The following is an 18,120-nucleotide window of genomic DNA, read 5'->3' as shown; positions in this document are numbered from 1 at the left end:
AGTCCCCGGCCACTAGGAGCAGCGCTTCTGGGTGAGCATTTTCTTGTTTGCTTATGGCCTTATAGAGTTGGTTGAGTGTGGTCTTAGTGCCAGCATTGGTCTGTGGTGGATAAATAGTCGGCTACGAATAATATAGATGACAACTCTCTTGGTAGATGGTGTGGTTACAGCTTATCATTAGGTACTCTACCTCAGGCGAACAATACCTCGAGACTTATTTAATATTAGACATCGCGCACCAGCTGTTATTGGCAAAAAGACACACCCCCCCAACCCTCGTCTTACCAGACGTAGCTTCTCGATTCTGCCAGCGCATTGAAAATCTCTCCAGCACTATATTATCCTCGTCATTGTTCAGCCACGACTCGTTGAAACAAGATATTACAGTTCTTAATGTCCCGTTGGTAGGATAATTGTAAGCCATCAATTTTATTTTCCAATGACTGCATGTTAGCAAATACAATTGATGGCAGTCGGAGTTTACTTGCTCGCCTACGGATTTTCAAAAAGGCAGCCCATCTGGGTCCTATATTCCTCCGTCTTTTCTTCACTCAAATGTGTATCTTTCTCGTTAAAGGAAAAGGCTTCTTCCAGTTCGTGGTGAATAATCCCAGTTCTGATGTCCAGATGTTATTTATTTTCAGTCATAAGAGACAGTAGCAGCAACATTATGTACAAAATTAACAAGTTAAAAAATAAGTTAAACAAGGCAACAAAAATAATAAATTTGCACAATTGGTTACGGGCATGTAAAACTTCAGCCATCCTCTTCAGCTTCATCTTAACATACACAAGCTCAATATCAGAGCATTTTCAAGATGAGATGAGGAAGAGCGATGAGGATTTTTTTTACCTGAAGTTTGCCAGAACGAAAGTGCTTGAGTCATAGGCAGGAACCAGCTCACTGTATGTGTGTGTGGGGGGAGGGGGGGAGATGTTTCATAATTATAGCTCAATTTCATCAAATATCCATTAAAAGCATAAAAATATCTTGCTGCATTATGAATCATCCAAAATTGAAATGTATATCTGAAAATACAAAATTAATCTGAACATCCATATTTAAAAAGTGGATCCTCCTTTCTCTGACGACAATTTGAAAACACAGCTACAACAAAGTCTAAAAAAGAGTGCAGGGCATTTTTGTATTCTCAAGTTCTCTAGTCGCATCATCTGTGGTTAAGTACAGTACCTAGGGAGTGCAGGTAGAATGGGTTTAGTGCAGTAGGATTTAGTATGTTACCTGGTGAAGTCTGGGGGGACTGGGGTGGTAACAAACGACTGCATGGGCTTGCGGTGAACCTGCTGGAACATGAGCAGGATCTCTGGGCTCTTGGAGATCAACTCGCTCTTACTGCAGGAGCGCAGCTGAAGGACAGAACAACACACACAATTCTAGAGCTCCGCAGAGCAACACCTGACCCGCCCCCCACCCTTAACGCTTAAAGTCATCTCATTTCACTGGCGGCATGACATATCAAGGTAGAGTTCCACAGACCATGGAAATCCCAAGGTGGAATGTATAAGAAAACATCTGGGTGAAGGGCGGAAAACAGCTATATCTTTTTCTTCAATTGACTGTGTTTGAATAACGCATTACGAACCTGAGAAACATCCTGAAAGATTCACATGGCTGAATTTGAATGCGTGACTGACAGTTGAACCCAGGACACCCATTCTCTCAGTGGGCTTGCAACCTTCATTGAATTTAGGCTCAGTTTTGAAATATAGGAATCTCTGGACTGAAAAGGGCAGGATTATCAAGCTCTTGCCAATCAATGACTCATCTAAAACATAAAAGCTTAGTTTCTCACAAGAGTTTCAAATCAGGGAGAACAACCTGGTTTCTTGAAGTTTCACATGAGTTCTCTCAGAAAACTAAATGTAAATCTCAATAGTCTGAAAAATGTAATGGAGTTCAAGCTTTTGGGGGATTTTATGCTACTGAAGCTGGCTGGTAAATGGAGCCAGGAGATGGCCAGGTTTCAAAAATGCCTAGCTTGTGTGTCACTATCTAACAGGAAAAGCTAACTTAATTATTCTTACATGTACTAAAATTATACTGAACAAAAATAAAACTTCAAAAACTTTACTGAGTAACATTTAATAAGGACATCAGTCAATTGAAATAAATTCATTAGGCCCTGATCTATGGATTTCACATGGCTGGGAACACAGATACGCAATCTGTTGGTCACCAATACCTTAAAAAAGGGTAGGGCGTGAATTAGAAGACTAGTCCGTATCTGGTGTGACCACCACTTTCCACATGCAGTGCGACACATCTCCTTCACATAGAGTTGATCAGGCTGTTGATAGTGGCCCGTGGAATGTTGTCCCACTCTTCAATGGCTGTGCAAAGTTGCTGGATATTGGCGGGAACTGAAACACGCTGTCGATCCAGAGCATCCCAAACGTGCTCAATATGTGACATGTCTGGTGAGTATACAGGCCATGGAACAACTGGGACATTTTCATCTTCCAGGAATTGTGTACAGAGCCTTGCGACATGTAGCCGTGCATTATCATGACGAAACATGGTGATGGCGGCGGATGAGAGGCACAACAATGGACCTCAGGATCTTGTCACGGTATCTCTGTGCATTCAAATTGACATCAATAAAATGTAATTGTGTTTGTTGTTCGTAGCATATGCCTGCCCATACCATAACCCTACCACCACCAAGGGGCACTCTGTTCACAACGTTGACATCAGCTAACCGCTCGCCCACACAACGCCATACACATAGTGGTTGTGAGGTCAGTTGGAAGTACTGCCAAAATCTCTAAAATGACGTAAGCGGCTTATGGTAGAGAAATGAACATTAAATTATCAGGCAACATCTCTAGTAGCATCTCCTGCAGTCAGCATGTCAATTGCACACACTCCTTAAAACTTGACAGCTGTGACATTGTCTTGAATGACAAAACTGCACATTTTAGAGTGGCCTTTTATTGTCCCCAGGACAACGTGCGCCTGTGTAATTTTCATGCTGTTTAATCAACTTCTTGATATGCCACACTTGTCAGGTGGATGGAAATCCATGGCAAAGGAGAAACGCTCACTAACAAGTATGTAAACAAACGTGTGCACAAAATGTGAGAGAAATAAGCTTTTGTGCGTATAGAACATTTGTGGGATCTTTTATATCAGCTCATGAAGCATGGGACCGACACTTTACATGTTATGTTTATTTTTGTTTGAATACCTAGGATAGGATAAAGTAATCCTTCTCACCCCCCCCCCCCCCCTTAAATGATTTAGATGCACTATTGTAAAGTGGCTGTTCCACTGGATGTCAGAAGGTGAATTCACCAATTTGTAAGTCGCTCTGGATAAGAGCGTCTGCTAAATGACTTAAATGTAATGTAAATGTTGTTCATTGTTTACACCAATTGGATTGGTGTAAACACGGGCTTTCTTCCATCATATCTTTTGCACCAGTCTCAGCACTATTACTTTTAAATCCAAGTCTCTGAGATGTACTTTATAATTTAAACCTAAGCATAGTTCTCGAGAACAAGTAATTTAGAAGACGCTTTTAGAGCAAATTATAGGAGCAAATTAGGGTTAAGTGTCTTGCTCAAGGACACAGACACATTTTTCACCTAGTCAGGTCGAGGATTCGAACCAGCTAGCTTTTGGTTACTGTCCCAACGGTCTTAAACGTTAGGCTACCTGCTGCCATTATGCCATAGGGTTCCCATATGAACAATTGACCACAGTGGGGCCAACGTGTACAACGCTCTGTCTAACCCCTAATAATCACAGCGTGCAAGTTATACTTTCATATCATACCCATGGAGGTGTTTTGCATTTCACTTCATGAGCTAATGGAATCTCGGAAGTCTGCTCGAAGATGTGTTACACACAAAAGATTAAAGTGGTAAAATGTGTATTTTTTATGTTAAATTTTGATAATTAAAGTAACTGTCCTTTGAACTTTAAAAGTTTATATTCTGTTAACGCATACCCAAATGATGTTGTTGACTCGTCCTATAGTCCTATGTCGCCAAAGCATAATTTGGAGAAAACAAACAAACAAAAAAAACACTTCAAAACAGACCATTTCAAAAATGTTTGCCATTTCCTCATAGATTATGTCGTACTAGTGAGGAGGATGAGCTGGCCAGTCAGTACTCTACTCGCATAAATCTGTTTAATGACTAGCATGAATATTTTTAATGACCGGTATACACCCACACCATTCTGTTATTGGGGTACACCCACACCATTCCAACAAAGTCAGTCTACTTTTTAACAAACTTAATTACAATTTTTTGGAAGGAAAACTATTTCACTCATATTGTAAGTATTTATAGATCATATTTCATAGAAATCTGGAAACACCGGAGTGTTACTTTAAGTTGGGTGTTCAAGGTTTCAAAACCATCTCGCAATCAAGCATCAACCATTTCTAGATGGAGCATTCCACACTTGACCAAAACACCTCAGCTAATCAAAAGGGACGTGGAATGACTCCAATGTAGCATTGGAGTCATGAGAAGGGCTAGCCTAACCTATGACCTGACCCCCCCCAGTGGTAAGAAGTGACATACCAAGAAAACTATACAACACAAATGGCTCCTAGCCTCTCACGCAAGCTTTCTTCCATTAACACTAAAATTATTTTCATACAACTTAAACTAAATAAAAATGAACAAATCAGGTCTGAAAACTAACAAACTAAACCTAATTCAAAACTAATAGAAATAAAAATGAATCTAAAAACACAAAACTATAATAACCTTGGTGTAGATGCAGAGTACGAGGATATGAAACGAGAGAAAGCTTCTAGACCATTGGTGGCTCAGTGCCTTTTCTCCCCCAGCTTCCTGCTACCCTGAGTGCTGTGCAGTGTGGCGTGCCAGACTTCCACTGGAAACACTTCACACTCTCCTCTTAAACACCTGCCTCCACAAACCACAGGACCACACACCCTCAAGCAGGTACACCATGTCCAATCCACTTGTAGTGCCACCTATGCTGTTATTATTGCCTTTTGGTTTACTGGTGTTAAATGTATTAAATGCTATGCTGTATAGTGAGTGGTATGGTACAAGTTCACACACCTGATGTTCCACCTCTTGTAGGAGAGACTCCAGTAGCTCAGTCTCCTGGGTGAGGGAGGTCTTCTGACCTGTTGTGAGAGGACATTTTCATGTAAAAAATAATATTTCAATGACATAGAAGGGCATTACAGTGACTGGAGTGAACCCGGAATGGTGTCACCAAATGAGCGTACCCATGAGGGTGAGGAGTTTGTTCTTGAGCTGGTTGTCCAGACGGGCGATCATCATTTCCACTGCATTACGGATCTCTCGCACTCGCTCGTCCTTGGCCCCTCGCACTGCTTCCACATTCCTCTCCTGAGAGAACCAGAAAACCATGTCAAATGAAGGCAGAGATTGGTACAACGGTAACTTCATCTGTCATCATAGATGGATAGTGTGTAGAGGATAATTAGCTACAGAGGATAATTACCTGTAGTGTCGTTGTGCCATCTAGCGGTTAAAATCAACACTGCATTAGTGATACTATTTTCTCATGTGCGCGTCTAACCAAGCCACAAAAAATAATCAAACGATCCAATGATATGTCATAATATACAGACACAGTTCCCCTCACCACTTCCTGCACCAGGCTGATAAGTTCCATGAGGCGTCGGCGGAGCTTGGCCACCTCCTCGTTCACCTTGGTCACGTGCTGCTCATAGATCTCAGCCAGAGGCTTGAAGGTGTGGCCACCATGCTTGGGAAACGGGTAGATGTGGTGATCATAAAATGGAGGGACGGACTGACAGAGTACCTGTCTTATACCAAACTGATGTGGGCTTGATTGAGAATACTCCTCTGGGGGTCACTTACCATGCCTCCCCACAGAGCACACTGGTGGCAGATGCACTTCTTACAGGTCCAGCAGAACACACTGAGCTTCTCATGGTGGTTCTCACACCTGTAGACAAACCACACAACAGGTTGACACATCCAGACCCTCTGGAATCTCTTTTCAATACATTTTCTATAATTAACCATGTTTCGATCCATTTTTTTTTGCAAGTAAAGGCAAACCGTATAAAAAAAATAATAATGATAGCTGTGATGGAAACAGGAAGGGTCTGTAAAATGTTAAACACAGACAATGTGAGAAATGGAGGTGGAAACTACTTTATGTACAAATATTGATATAATAACCATCATATCAAAGTAAACTTGGGAGTCAGGTGATGATATGGTGTGTGGTCCTCCCACTACGACTCGGGAAACCATGCAGTTTATTAGGCTACAGATTAAATAGGGTGGTGAAAGTGCACGGTGATGAGCTTGACGCTCCTATCCATTAAATATCAAGGGTCTTATTCTGGTGACACGATGATCGATGCTTGACAGCCATCTGACAGTTGAAAATGTGATGGAAACATTGATCTTTAGGTTTTTATTGAAATCATGGAAAAAGTACATTTTCCGTGTGCACTGTCATCATGCACCGATTTTTATCTCCCCAAGGGTGGGAAATGGGCATATTTTTCCATATTCGCATGAAAATCTAATGGCAATTGGGTGGAAAACAAGCTACTGTCAGCAAAACAACTCCCAAACAACCAGCCATTTATAAACTCAGCCCACATTAGAATGTGCTGGGCCTTCAAATTTCCTAGCTGAAAGGACACAATTTTAGGTTGCTTTTGCCTCATACTGCAAGTACAAGCTACATTTTGTTTAATGGGGGTTCAGGTCATTTTAGAGGTCTTCAGAAAGGGGTAGAAAGGGCAGAGAGACAGAAGGATAAAAAAAAGCAGTGGTAGTGATGATGAATGAGGTGGTGAGTCACAGGGGAGCGATGGAGAGGGATGCTGGGGCTCACTTGTCCTTGTCGTTCTCCTCATGTTTGGAGAGGTTGCAGAGCTGCAGGGTGTCCAGCTGCTGGGTAACTTCCTCAACCCAACGGCAGTTCACCAGCTCCCGCAGCTGCAGTGGTGCCCTGGACACACACAAGATCAGGCTCAACATATAATGCCCACTAAGTGGTGGATAGAGCCTAGGTCAGGGATGTCAAACTCATTCCATGGAGGTCCTAGTGTCTGCATGTTTTTAATTTTTCCTTTCAATTAAGACCTAGACAACCAGGTGAGGGGAGTTCTTTACTAATTAGTGACGTTACTTCATTAATCAAGTACCAGGGAGGAGCGAAATCCTGCAAACAGTCTGCCCTCCTGGAAATAAGTTTGACAAGTGGCCTAGGTCTATCCAAAAACATCTAATCAAACAATATAGCCAAAGGAAGTTACATACAGATCTCCAAGTTTAGTATACCTTCAAGATTTTTTTCAAGCAAGACTTCTTTAGAAACGTGTTTCTTTTACCAGCATGAATTGATACTGGCACTAGAATTTTTCTGGGGTCACAACCCCTACTTTGAATACTACTACAGTAACAGGAGGGCTTACCGACAGTGTGGGCATTGGGCTCTCTGCTCAGTCAACCAGCGCTGTCAATAGGAGAGGTTACATTACAGCACTGCAGATGAGGTTGTATAGATTTCTACAAGATTCCTAACACCCATGACCACATACATTTACTATATTTCTAGCCTGACAGTTCAATGTAAACACTAATGAGAATGTTTCTATACTTTAATAATTTGAAAATGTAAAGTGGAATTTTGGATTTCTCTGATAAAGAAAAGTAGTTTCATAAAGCTTCTGCTTAATTCACCAATGCTGTGAGTTTTAAGCATGTTAGTCCGAACAGAGACTTTTTAATGTGCATTGTTGTAGATTTCTCCCTCACAACCCAGCTGTGCAGTTACGCTAACGAGCTGGCCTCATTGCCCGTGGCGACATGTCATGAGACTCACCCTTATGCAGCTGAAACAGCAGAGTTTGGAGCAGTGGGGGCAGAGCCGAGCGTCCCGCAGCTTCTCCATACAGATGAAACAACGAAACACCTCCGCAATACTCTACGTGCAGAGATGGAAGGCTTTTAAAATTATCAAAGCAAGACTGGAACCATTATAAATTGACAGGAAACAGTAGGCTCTTGAAATGTGGTGTACGATACATTCAATTAATACATGTCTAACTAGAAATATGATATAGGGTATATATTTTGTAAATTAACTTTCTAAATATACAGAAAATATCAATCTATCAAACAGTGATAAAAATTAGCAGCACAATGAACACGGGGGGGGGGGGGCTTAGACATGGACATGCAAGCAGGAATCAATTCTTATTTGGTACAGTTGAGGCACAAACCAATGTAAATGACTGTCTGGTGGGGTGAGCAATATCATAATCTAATGCAATTGGCATAAGGCCAACGATGGCTGAGAGGAAAAGCTCTAGTCTAGTAATACATCCTGAGCTCAGGAGTGCTTCCATCCATCCGTCTGTCAGCTGAGGAGATTCTAGTTAGAGCAGTATGTCTAGTGGTTCACACAAGCAAGTCAGAGATGGGTCTTTATCTAAAGCTGCAGTGAGGTAACCAGTGACATACATAATGACAGAGTGAAAATAGTTTTTTTTTATGTTTGCAAATCTATTACATTTTTTTTCTAAACATACCTTATTTCACATATAGTACCAGTCAAAAGTTGACACCTACTCATTCCAGGGTTTTATTTTTTACATTGTAGAATAACAGTGAAGACATCAAAACTATGAAATAACACATGTTAATGTTAAATATATGTTAAACATATCCAAATATATTTGAGATTAGAGATTCTTCAAAGTAGCCACCCTTTGCCTTGACAGCTTTGCACTCTTAACATTCTCTCAACCAGCTAAAATAGTCCTATTTGGTAAAAGACCAAGTCCATATTATGGCAAGAACAACTCAAATAAGCAAAGAGAAATGACAGTCCATCATTACTTTAAGACATGAAGGTCAGTCAAAGTGCAGTCGCAAAAACTATCAAGCGCTATGATGAAACTGTCTCTCATGAGGATCGCCTCAGGAAAGGAAGACCCAGAGTTTCTTCTACTGCAGAGGAGAAGTTCATTAGAGTTACCAGCACAAATAAATGCTTCACGGAGTTCAAGGAGCAGACACATCTCAACATCAACTGTTCAGAGACTACGTGAATTAGGCCTTCATGGTATAATTGCTGCAAAGTAATCACTACTAAAGGACACCAATACGAAGAAGAGACTTGCTTGGGCCAAGAAACACAAGCAATGGACATCAGACCTGTGGAAATCTGTCCATTAGTCTAATGAGTCCAAATTTGAGATTTTTGGTTCCAACCGCTGTATCTTTGTGAGATGCAGCGTAGGTGAACAGATGATCTCCACATGTGTGGTTCCCACAGTGAAACATGGAGGTGTGATGATGTGGGGTGTTTGGCTGGTGACACTGTCAGTGATTTATTTAGAATTCAAGGCACACTTAACCAGCATGTCAACCACAGGATTCTGCAGCGATACGCCATCCCATCTGGTTTGCGCTTAGTAGGAGTATCATTTACTTATCAACAGGACAATGGTCCAACACACCTCCAGGCTGTGTAAGGACTATTTGACCAAGAAGGAGAGTGATGAGTGCTGCATCAGATGAGCTGGCCTCCACAATCACCCGACCTCAACCCAATTGAGATGGTTTGGGATGAGTTGGACCGCAGTGTGAAGGAAAGCAGCCAACTCCTTCAAGACTGTTGGAAAAGCATCCCTCATGAAGCTGGTTGACAGAATGCCAAGAGTGCACAAAGCTGTCAACAACGCAAAGGGTGGCTACTTTGAAGAATCTAAACTATATTTAGATTTATTTTACACTTATTTGGTTACTACATGATTCCATGTGTCATTTCAGTGTTGATGTCTTCACTATTATTCTACAAAGTAGAAAATAGTACAAATAAAGAAAAACCCTTGAATGAGTAGGTGTCCAAACGTTTGACTGGTAATGTATACTGATGTGCAAAATGGACCACACCTCAACACTTTGTTCATCCATCTCAGCCAGTTCAGTTTTCTTCAAGTGGAGGAAATTGGGTGAAATCTCAATCCAATACCTATTATCATGATGAGAAAGAAAACAGGGGTGTAATAATTAGTCCAAACAGTTGCACTTCGCAAAAAAAAACGAATTTCTATTTGACAAATTCCGGTTGGCCTCATCCCCGTTTCGTTCTGTTTGTTTATGTTTAAGAAATTGTTTGCAACATAATCAACGTAATGAATAACGTCGCAGGGTTACAAAACATTCCCTTCTGTAGCGAAAACGAACCAAATAAACAGGGCGGGAACTAAATTAATATGTCCAATAGAAATATTAGTTTGAAGTGTTGAACTGTTTGGAGTGTAATCGTTACGCAGATTCTGTTGCAAAACTTTTACGCCAGATCGAAATGCAAATATTCAGGTCGGTCCCTCCCCGTTTAGTTTGGTTCTTAAACGGTAGACTTTCTGTAATGAACACACCCCAGTTGTGTCAAACTAATGCAGATAGAGGTCAAGTCATTTCCAGCGCATAAATGAATGAGTTCATGATAACGGTATTTCAAAACGAACATTGGTGTTCAATAACTTCAAGCTGAAAGAGTTTGGCTCTGTGACTGGTTAGCTTACGTTAAGCAGGTGGTGACTTGTCTAATTAATACTGGTTTCCAAAACTTTTATTATATCCATCTATACACACACCATTAAAATAATTGTAGTTTGACATGGGGTTGAACAACAAAGCTAACTAGTAAACATTAAGAAAATATAGCCAATGAAGTTGTGCATTATGTTATGAGGGCTGATGGCAAATTCTAATTCATAGCTAGCGAGTTAGCTAACGTTAGCTGACTTATAGTTATCTTACCTTCTCATGTGCTTGCTTGATAGCTAACTGGCTTAGCTATTTCTTCTTTCTTCAAAAAGGTATTGATAACCGCGCTGAAGATACACGCCGAAGTTCCACTATTATTTTGGATGGGTGGAACTAGCTTGCTAGTTAGCGTCAGCTAGCCTGATTCCGAACATCCACTGGCTAATAAACGAATTAGCATCGAGCGTACTTGACCTAGCTAGCAGCTAAATTGCCTCAGCTGTAAATGTCGAATTCATACAGTAAATGTAGGCTTCATTCAATGATACATTTGAACGCAAGACTAGATATATTTTTTGCAATCCGTGACTGCATTTATATTTTTCCCATGATGCAGGCTATATCATCTGCTGCAGCTACATATCACCATTGGAGACCATTCCCCTGCTTATCGCGAGCTCTTCGGATATTGCTTGAGCCAATGTAAAAGCGGTGGAAGGTGGGACGTTTGTAAATGATCCAATGGGCGATGGCCCATATAGTTGAGATGGTAAGGCAACACACCCATTTTCTTATCGTATGATCCGCACACACCACTGATATTGAAAAACAAATTGAGGTTCAAAAAAAGAAAATGATCTGTGACTATGGTAATTTCCTGTGATGTAATTACATATAGTATTACATATTATCCATAAGAAATTGGGGAGACAAACGGTAACACAATGTGAAATTGAAAACCTAGCTAGCTAACGTTATATCCTTTTATTATTCTCCCCATTGCATTGCAAGTGCAGGATCAAAGTTACTTATTAACTATGCCATGCTTAAAACTGTACTGAAATGTGAACCTTCCACTGAAAATGCCTTATTCTGAAGCATCATTTGGACCCGAGTGAGAAATTGACCCACATACTAAATACAGAGCGCCAGGAGAGTTGCCTTCAGTGGAGTTGCCTTCTCTGGATGTGGGACCAAATTACTGAGCAGTTTTTTTAATGTCCCCAGTGAACCTGATTAAATGTAAGTTTCATTCAGGCTAGCCCCATCGAGACACATCCCATTTTCAGCAGGATCCTCTGGTATCAAGCCTAGCTAAACACTGTGAACCTTGATGAATATAGGCATCCATAGACACACATAACAAAAGTACATCTTAAATTTCATCCATTGTCTCCTTATTTCCACCGGTTGTAATCTGAAAACATGTGATAGGTGAAAGCAATATGGTGGACGCCAGCAGGCAATCTACATATACACGTGACCCGTCCAATTCTATTTGATCAATGCAGATGAGGTCAAGAGACTTGGAGAAAGAGGCACATACGACTACAATATGTATTAATCATGTCCTCTCTCCTCACTTTCATATAATATATAGAGCTCCAGAGCAGCCACTATTAAATAGTCATTGCTATAAACAAAAAACACATCTTAAAAGTTCTGCCTAAAACACAAACAATTTGATAATGCTAATGTTCAGTGAGCTTTTGTTACAGTACAGCTTTTTAGAAATTTGGTGTCAAAGAATTTCCAGCACAAATTCAGAGGCTGAATGTCAAAATGTAGATGAAACCAAGCCTATGCATTTTCTGCACAGGATTCTCAGAATTGGGATATGGTTCCAAAGTAACCAGTACTGCTGTGCAGTGCCCCATCTAATCTGCTTTAGCACAACTCTGGTCAACATTTTCACCACAAGATGTCAGTAGCAAGTCATTTGCAGCAGGCAATGCAGACTACTCTACGTGATTTAGGCTAGATTTGAGTGCATTCACTGTTAACGAGCAACAGTTCCAGTAAATTAAATTTGAACACCATTATGGGTGGAAATGGTGTGAGGGAGAAAAAAGTAACACAGCTGATGGATTTGAAATCCAGGGGTTTATTCATTGAATGGCAATTAATACACTGACAATAGACACGGTAAAACAAGGCTATTCTTATAAGTTACATGTCCATAATAAAAAGTGATGTGCCATTCAGTTTAAAAGTTTACATAAATATACACATACTTGTTTAGAAATCTCTTAAGAGACCCCTTAGCAGTCAGTCACAGTTGATTACAGTGTTAAAGTAGAGTACCTGTTATGTCTATGTGTAACAACGGAATGAGTGATGCTAATTAACACTTTACAACCAGGGGCTTATTCAGGTGATTAAAACGTTCAATGGATTGCTGATAGCAAACACCATGCGTTAATCAGATTGAACTGTTAAGAAGTGTCCCTTCTGCATTGTTCTGAGCGTTTCGCCCCACTGAACATTCCCCAGGTATCATCCATATTTCACGATTACATTATGATATACAACATGCCACCTCCATATATCAGCGGTTCACTGGCATTTTGTACATAACACAGTAACCTGCGTCTTGGTCAACTTCAGGTTTCACAGATTGTACCACTGTCTGAAGAATAAACTTAGGATGGTGCTCCCAGATCTGTTGCAAAATGGAAAAGAAGCGTATTAACTGAAAGTCCTCTATTAATCCTTTGTTTCACTAGACTGGCATCCTCTTAAATATTTTCAAACCGTTTGAATGTGATAATAAAATTAAAGGGCCACATATTTTAGCACGCATATTGATACGTTCTCACATTTAGCTTAAGTAGTATCATTACTTTGACATACATTTTACAGACAGAATTCTGCACCATCAAAATAAATTAGAAGTATAGCAGGTCGATTCTAGCCCAGAGGAAGATCGTTCTGGTAATTCTCACATAGGAACTTCATTGGGAGGAAGGATGTTTGACATGCTTTTTACATTCGCATTGCAAAATATTTTTGAGAAAATCATGTTGAAAGTGGCCAGTTTAGGCCCTTTTTATACCTATACATGCCTCCTGTAAGACCCTATGATCTGTGAACAGTACATGATACAGACCATCTTGGTGTCATTATACTCTTTATAGTGTGATACTGCATATAATGTATGTCTAGATTCTGAAATACACTTTCACATCAATTTATAAAACAACAAATATTAATGAATATCTCAACTTGATTTCTTAATTTTAAACAGTTTTCAACAATATACTCTTCAAATGTCACATTTCCAGAGTGACTCTCTGCTACTGTTAAATAAATCATACATTTTATACATAGAAATTGACATTATACGTCATTAACCAATCTCATCCCTCCTTTAGGCTTGCACATTTAGTAATCGCCAACAGATGGAGTTCCCTTTAAATCCATTTTTCCTCATTCACTATGTTGGTGGTGCGCAAAATGTATTATTACTCCAGAATTAGCAGAGAACCCACTCTGTAAATGTGATGTACTTGTAGAGTATATTGTTCCAAACAATATGTATTCAAATGAACACAATCAGAAAGGGTAGTTTTGAGATATTTATAATAGTATTTGTAATGTTGAATAAATGAATGTGAACATTTGTATTTCAGAATCTAGACATACTCCATATAATGGATCACACTATAAAAGAGTAATGGATCACACTATAAAGAGTATAATGGATCACACTATAAAGAGTATAATGGATCACACTATAAAGAGTATAATGGATCACACTATAAAGAGTAATGGATCACACGATAAAGAGTATAATGGATCACACGATAAAGAGTATAATGGATCACACGATAAAGAGTATAATGGTTCACACTATAAAGAGTAATGGATCACACTATAAAGAGTATAATGGATCACACTATAAAGAGTAATGGATCACACTATAAAGAGTATAATGGATCACACTATAAAGAGTATAATGGCACCAAGATGTTGTCTGCATCATGTACTGTTCACAGATCATAGGGTCTTACAGGAGGCATGTACGGCGTAGGTATAAAGAGGGCCTAAAATGGTTTGTGATACAAATGTAAAAAGCTTGCTAAACATCCTTCCTGTCAATAAAGTTACTATGTGAGAATTGCCAGAACAACCTGAGACAACAATATTTTCTGCTTCCGCTGACTTGGAATCGCACAGCAGCAGTACACCAAGGAAACAATCAAAAAGTATTTGTTCAAGTTACAAATTAATTGAGGAGTGTTACAGTGGGGCAAAAAAGTATTAAGTCAGCCACCAATTGTGCAAGTTCTCCCACTTAAAGATGAGGCCTGTAATTTATATCATAGGTACACTTCAACTATGACAGACAAAGAGAGAGAAAAAATGAGAAAAAAAATCCAGAAAATCACATTGTAGGATTTTTAATGAATTTATTTGCAAATTATGGTGGAAAATAAGTATTTGATCACCAACAAAAGTTTCTCAATACTTTGTTATATACCCTTTGTTGGCAATGACAGAGAGGTCAAACATTTTCTGTAAGTCTTCACAAGGTTTTCACACACTGTTGCTGGTATTTTGGCCCATTCCTCCATGCAGATCTCCTCTAGAGCAGTGAAGTTTTGGGGCTGTTGCTGGGCAACACGGACTTTCAACTCCCTCCAAAGATTTTCTATGGGGTTGAGATCTGGAGACTGGCTAGGCCACTCCAGGACCTCAATGCTTCTTACGAAGCCAGTCCTTCGTTGCCCGGGCGGTGTGTTTGGGATCATTGTCATGCTGAAAGACCCAGCCACGTTTCATCTTCAATGCCCTTGCTGATGGAGGGAGTTTTTCACTCAAAATCTCACGATACATGGCCCCATTCATTCTTTCCTTTACACGGATCAGTCGTTCTGGTCCCTTTGCAGAAAAACAGCCCCAAAGCATGATGTTTCCACCCCCATGCTTCACAGTAGGTATGGTGTTCGTGGATGCAACTCAGCATTCTTTGGTCTTTGTCCTCCAAACACAACGAGTTGAGTTTTTACCAAAAAGTTATATTTTGGTTTCATCTGACCATATGACATTCTCCCAATCTTCTTCTGGATCATCCAAATGCTCTCTTGCAAACTTCAGACGGGCCTGGACATGTACTGGCTTAAGCAGGGGGCCACGTCTGGCACTGCAGGATTTGAGTCCCTGGCGGCGTAGTGTGTTACTGATGGTAGGCTTTGTTACTTTGGTCCCAGCTCTCTGCAGGTCATTCACTAGGTCCCCCGTGTGGTTCTGGGATTTTTGCTCACCGTTCTTGTGATCATTTTGACCCCACGGGGTGAGATCTTGCGTGGAGCCCCAGGTCGAGGGAGATTATCAGTGTCTTCCATTTCCTAATAATTGCTCCCACAGTTGATTTCTTCAAACCAATCTGCTTACCTATTGCAGATTCAGTGTTCCCAGCCTGGTGCAGGTCTACAATTTTGTTTCTGGTGTCCTTTGACAGCTCTTTGGTCTTGGCCATAGTGGAGTTTGGAGTGTGACTGTTTGAGGTTGTGGACAGGTGTCTTTTATACTGATAACAAGTTCAAACAGGTGCCATTAATACAGGTAACGAGTTAAGGACTGAGGAGCCTCTTAAGAAGTTACAGGTCTGTGAGAGCCAGAAATCTTGCTTGTTTGTAGGTGACCAAATACTTATTTTCCACCATAATTTGCAAATAAATTCATTAAAAATCCTACAATGTGATTTTCTGGATTTATTTTTCTCATTTTGTCTGTTATAGTTGAAGTGTACCAATGATGAAAATTACAGGCCTCTCATCTTTTTAAGTGGGAGAACTTGCACAATTGGTGGCTGAATAAATACTTTTTTGCCCCACTGTATGTGCTTTGCCTCTCATAATACCTTAGGTAGTAATTGTTTATCCAACATTAACGTGTTAAAAAGCTAACTTCTTACATTGCCCCCCAATAATATTGTTATGCCCAACCAATACATATTATGTACCTGGGGGAATAAATTCCCTTTTAATACATTGCTCATTTAGGAACGTACACATTGTATTGTAGTACACATTGTAGTGTACAGCATCAGCACCATGGTTCAACTATCAAAAAAAAAGTATCGCCCTGTGATTCCATGGTACAACAAGAAGCATGCTTCAGCATTACTATGCCTCATGGGCATCCTACATGAGTGTAACAGGAGTTTTCCTGGTCAGATCACATCATCAGGAAAAAGGTCCTTTAATACTTACAGTAAGGGCTCTTATACTGACACATAGTTGAGATATAAAATTAATGAGAGAAGTTAAAAGTACCTTACTTACCTAATTCATACTTTTCTGATGATTAAGTGCTCTATATTACCATTACAAATATTAGTTGAGACCACTCATTGGGGCATAATCACATAAGAACCAGCTTAAGACCTTTGGTTTTGGATGAAACATCCCTTTTCCCCCATTGCGCACAATTAGCCTGCACCCTGGTCCCTTGCTGGAGACTCAAGAAGGATAGGAGAAGAGCACATGCAAGCAGATTATACAATTCTGCAGAGTGCATACTGCAAGATGCAGAAGTCAGCGTTTCCCAAATTCAGCAGCAGCTATCTAAAAATACATACCCCTTTCGGCACTACAAGCTGGAGAAGTAATCTTACAGTATCAAGATGTGCCGTTTGGGTCTGTGCAGCGGGGTGTAGAGGATTACAGACTAGGGCCGAATCCCAACTCCGCCATACATAGTGTGAGGCCATCTGAAGAGGTCTGGTCTAAAAGGAGTATGTGTATGCAGGAGCATTGTTTTGGCTTGGCTTCATTTCAGTCCCTAAACCCTTTTACTCAAACTTAGTCCATCCTTTTGATCTATTAATGCTTAATTTAACCAGATAGTAAGATCTGTGAATGCTATCAGAAAAGGGTCTAGGGGCCAAAATGGACCAAAGCTTACAGTATGTGAGAATGTTTAAAAGCGTAGCAGTGGAGACAGGAGGCGCTGCCACTTCCTGAACCTCACCAAAGTGAAGAGCCAATGATGTCTCAAGACATTAGAGAGGCGCAGTCATTTGTTCAAGAAGCCCTTTGTTGCCTCCGATTCTGCAGAGACATTACCCAGCAAACACCTGAGGCGTCAGTGGTGGTGGCAGCCGGTCGTTTTCCACGTTGTCTGAGTCAATGGCGGAGGGGGTGGGTAGGCGGATCTCCAGTGGGTACTTCTCCAGGATCTCCTGCACCTCTCGCTCCACACTCTCCTGCCAGGTGATCAGGTCTCTCTGCAGACTCTGCACCCCCTCCAGAACCCTGTCTTGTCGGCTCCCCAGGCCAGACAGGAGGTCCAGGTTCTGGTAGACCTGGGATAGGGCGGGACTGGAGGCGGCAGAACCACTAGGAGGGTCTACCTGGGGCCAGCCGCTGTCTGCCTCAGGCCTGCGAGGAGAGGCCTGGCCCGACATGTAGCGCTCAAAGTCCTCTGGGTCCAAGTTGAGAGACTGGGCGTCCAGTTTCTCGATGAAGGCAACTGCACAGCACTAAACAGAGAAAGGACACATGAGGTGAGCCATGAACAAAAAGTGTGCGTGCTTGGTTCTCATCAACTTGGTGTGGGCATGAGGGAGTGGTGTGA

At 40.8% G+C, this 18,120-nt stretch overlaps 2 protein-coding genes across 12 annotated transcripts in view; both read right to left on the bottom strand.

Moving 5' to 3' along the window:
- LOC135548663 (E3 ubiquitin-protein ligase TRIM37-like) overlaps window positions 1-11,220 on the bottom strand; it is a 28,167-nt gene extending 16,947 nt beyond the window's left edge. Inside the window, exons 1-11 of the mRNA XM_064978493.1 lie at window positions 10,810-11,220; window positions 9,937-10,015; window positions 7,859-7,960; window positions 7,449-7,489; window positions 6,866-6,982; window positions 5,869-5,956; window positions 5,630-5,752; window positions 5,247-5,370; window positions 5,074-5,141; window positions 1,244-1,368; window positions 854-904 (exon numbers count right to left, since the gene is read on the bottom strand). Of these exons, the coding sequence (XP_064834565.1) occupies window positions 854-904; window positions 1,244-1,368; window positions 5,074-5,141; window positions 5,247-5,370; window positions 5,630-5,752; window positions 5,869-5,956; window positions 6,866-6,982; window positions 7,449-7,489; window positions 7,859-7,960; window positions 9,937-10,015; window positions 10,810-10,817 (926 nt within the window). The 5' untranslated portion in view covers window positions 10,818-11,220. The remainder of the gene's footprint in view (window positions 1-853; window positions 905-1,243; window positions 1,369-5,073; window positions 5,142-5,246; window positions 5,371-5,629; window positions 5,753-5,868; window positions 5,957-6,865; window positions 6,983-7,448; window positions 7,490-7,858; window positions 7,961-9,936; window positions 10,016-10,809) is intronic.
- A 1,400-nt stretch (window positions 11,221-12,620) lies between these two features.
- LOC135548661 (rab5 GDP/GTP exchange factor-like) overlaps window positions 12,621-18,120 on the bottom strand; it is a 38,726-nt gene continuing 33,226 nt past the window's right edge. For 9 of the 11 annotated variants that reach the window (XM_064978485.1, XM_064978483.1, XM_064978492.1 and 6 more), the window contains 2 exons: window positions 17,610-18,025; window positions 12,621-13,198 (listed from right to left, as the gene is read on the bottom strand). In XM_064978485.1, coding sequence (XP_064834557.1) covers window positions 13,147-13,198; window positions 17,610-18,025 — 468 coding nt within the window. In that variant the 3' untranslated portion in view covers window positions 12,621-13,146. Of the gene's footprint in view, window positions 18,026-18,120 lie in introns of all 11 variants that reach the window. The other 2 variants (XR_010456867.1, XM_064978491.1) reach the window with 2 other exon arrangements.

This window comes from Oncorhynchus masou, chromosome 11 (genome assembly GCF_036934945.1).
Source record: "Oncorhynchus masou masou isolate Uvic2021 chromosome 11, UVic_Omas_1.1, whole genome shotgun sequence".
NCBI lineage: Eukaryota > Metazoa > Chordata > Actinopteri > Salmoniformes > Salmonidae > Oncorhynchus > Oncorhynchus masou.
Note: the sequence above shows the minus strand (reverse complement) of the source record. Positions and strands in the feature narration are given on the sequence as shown.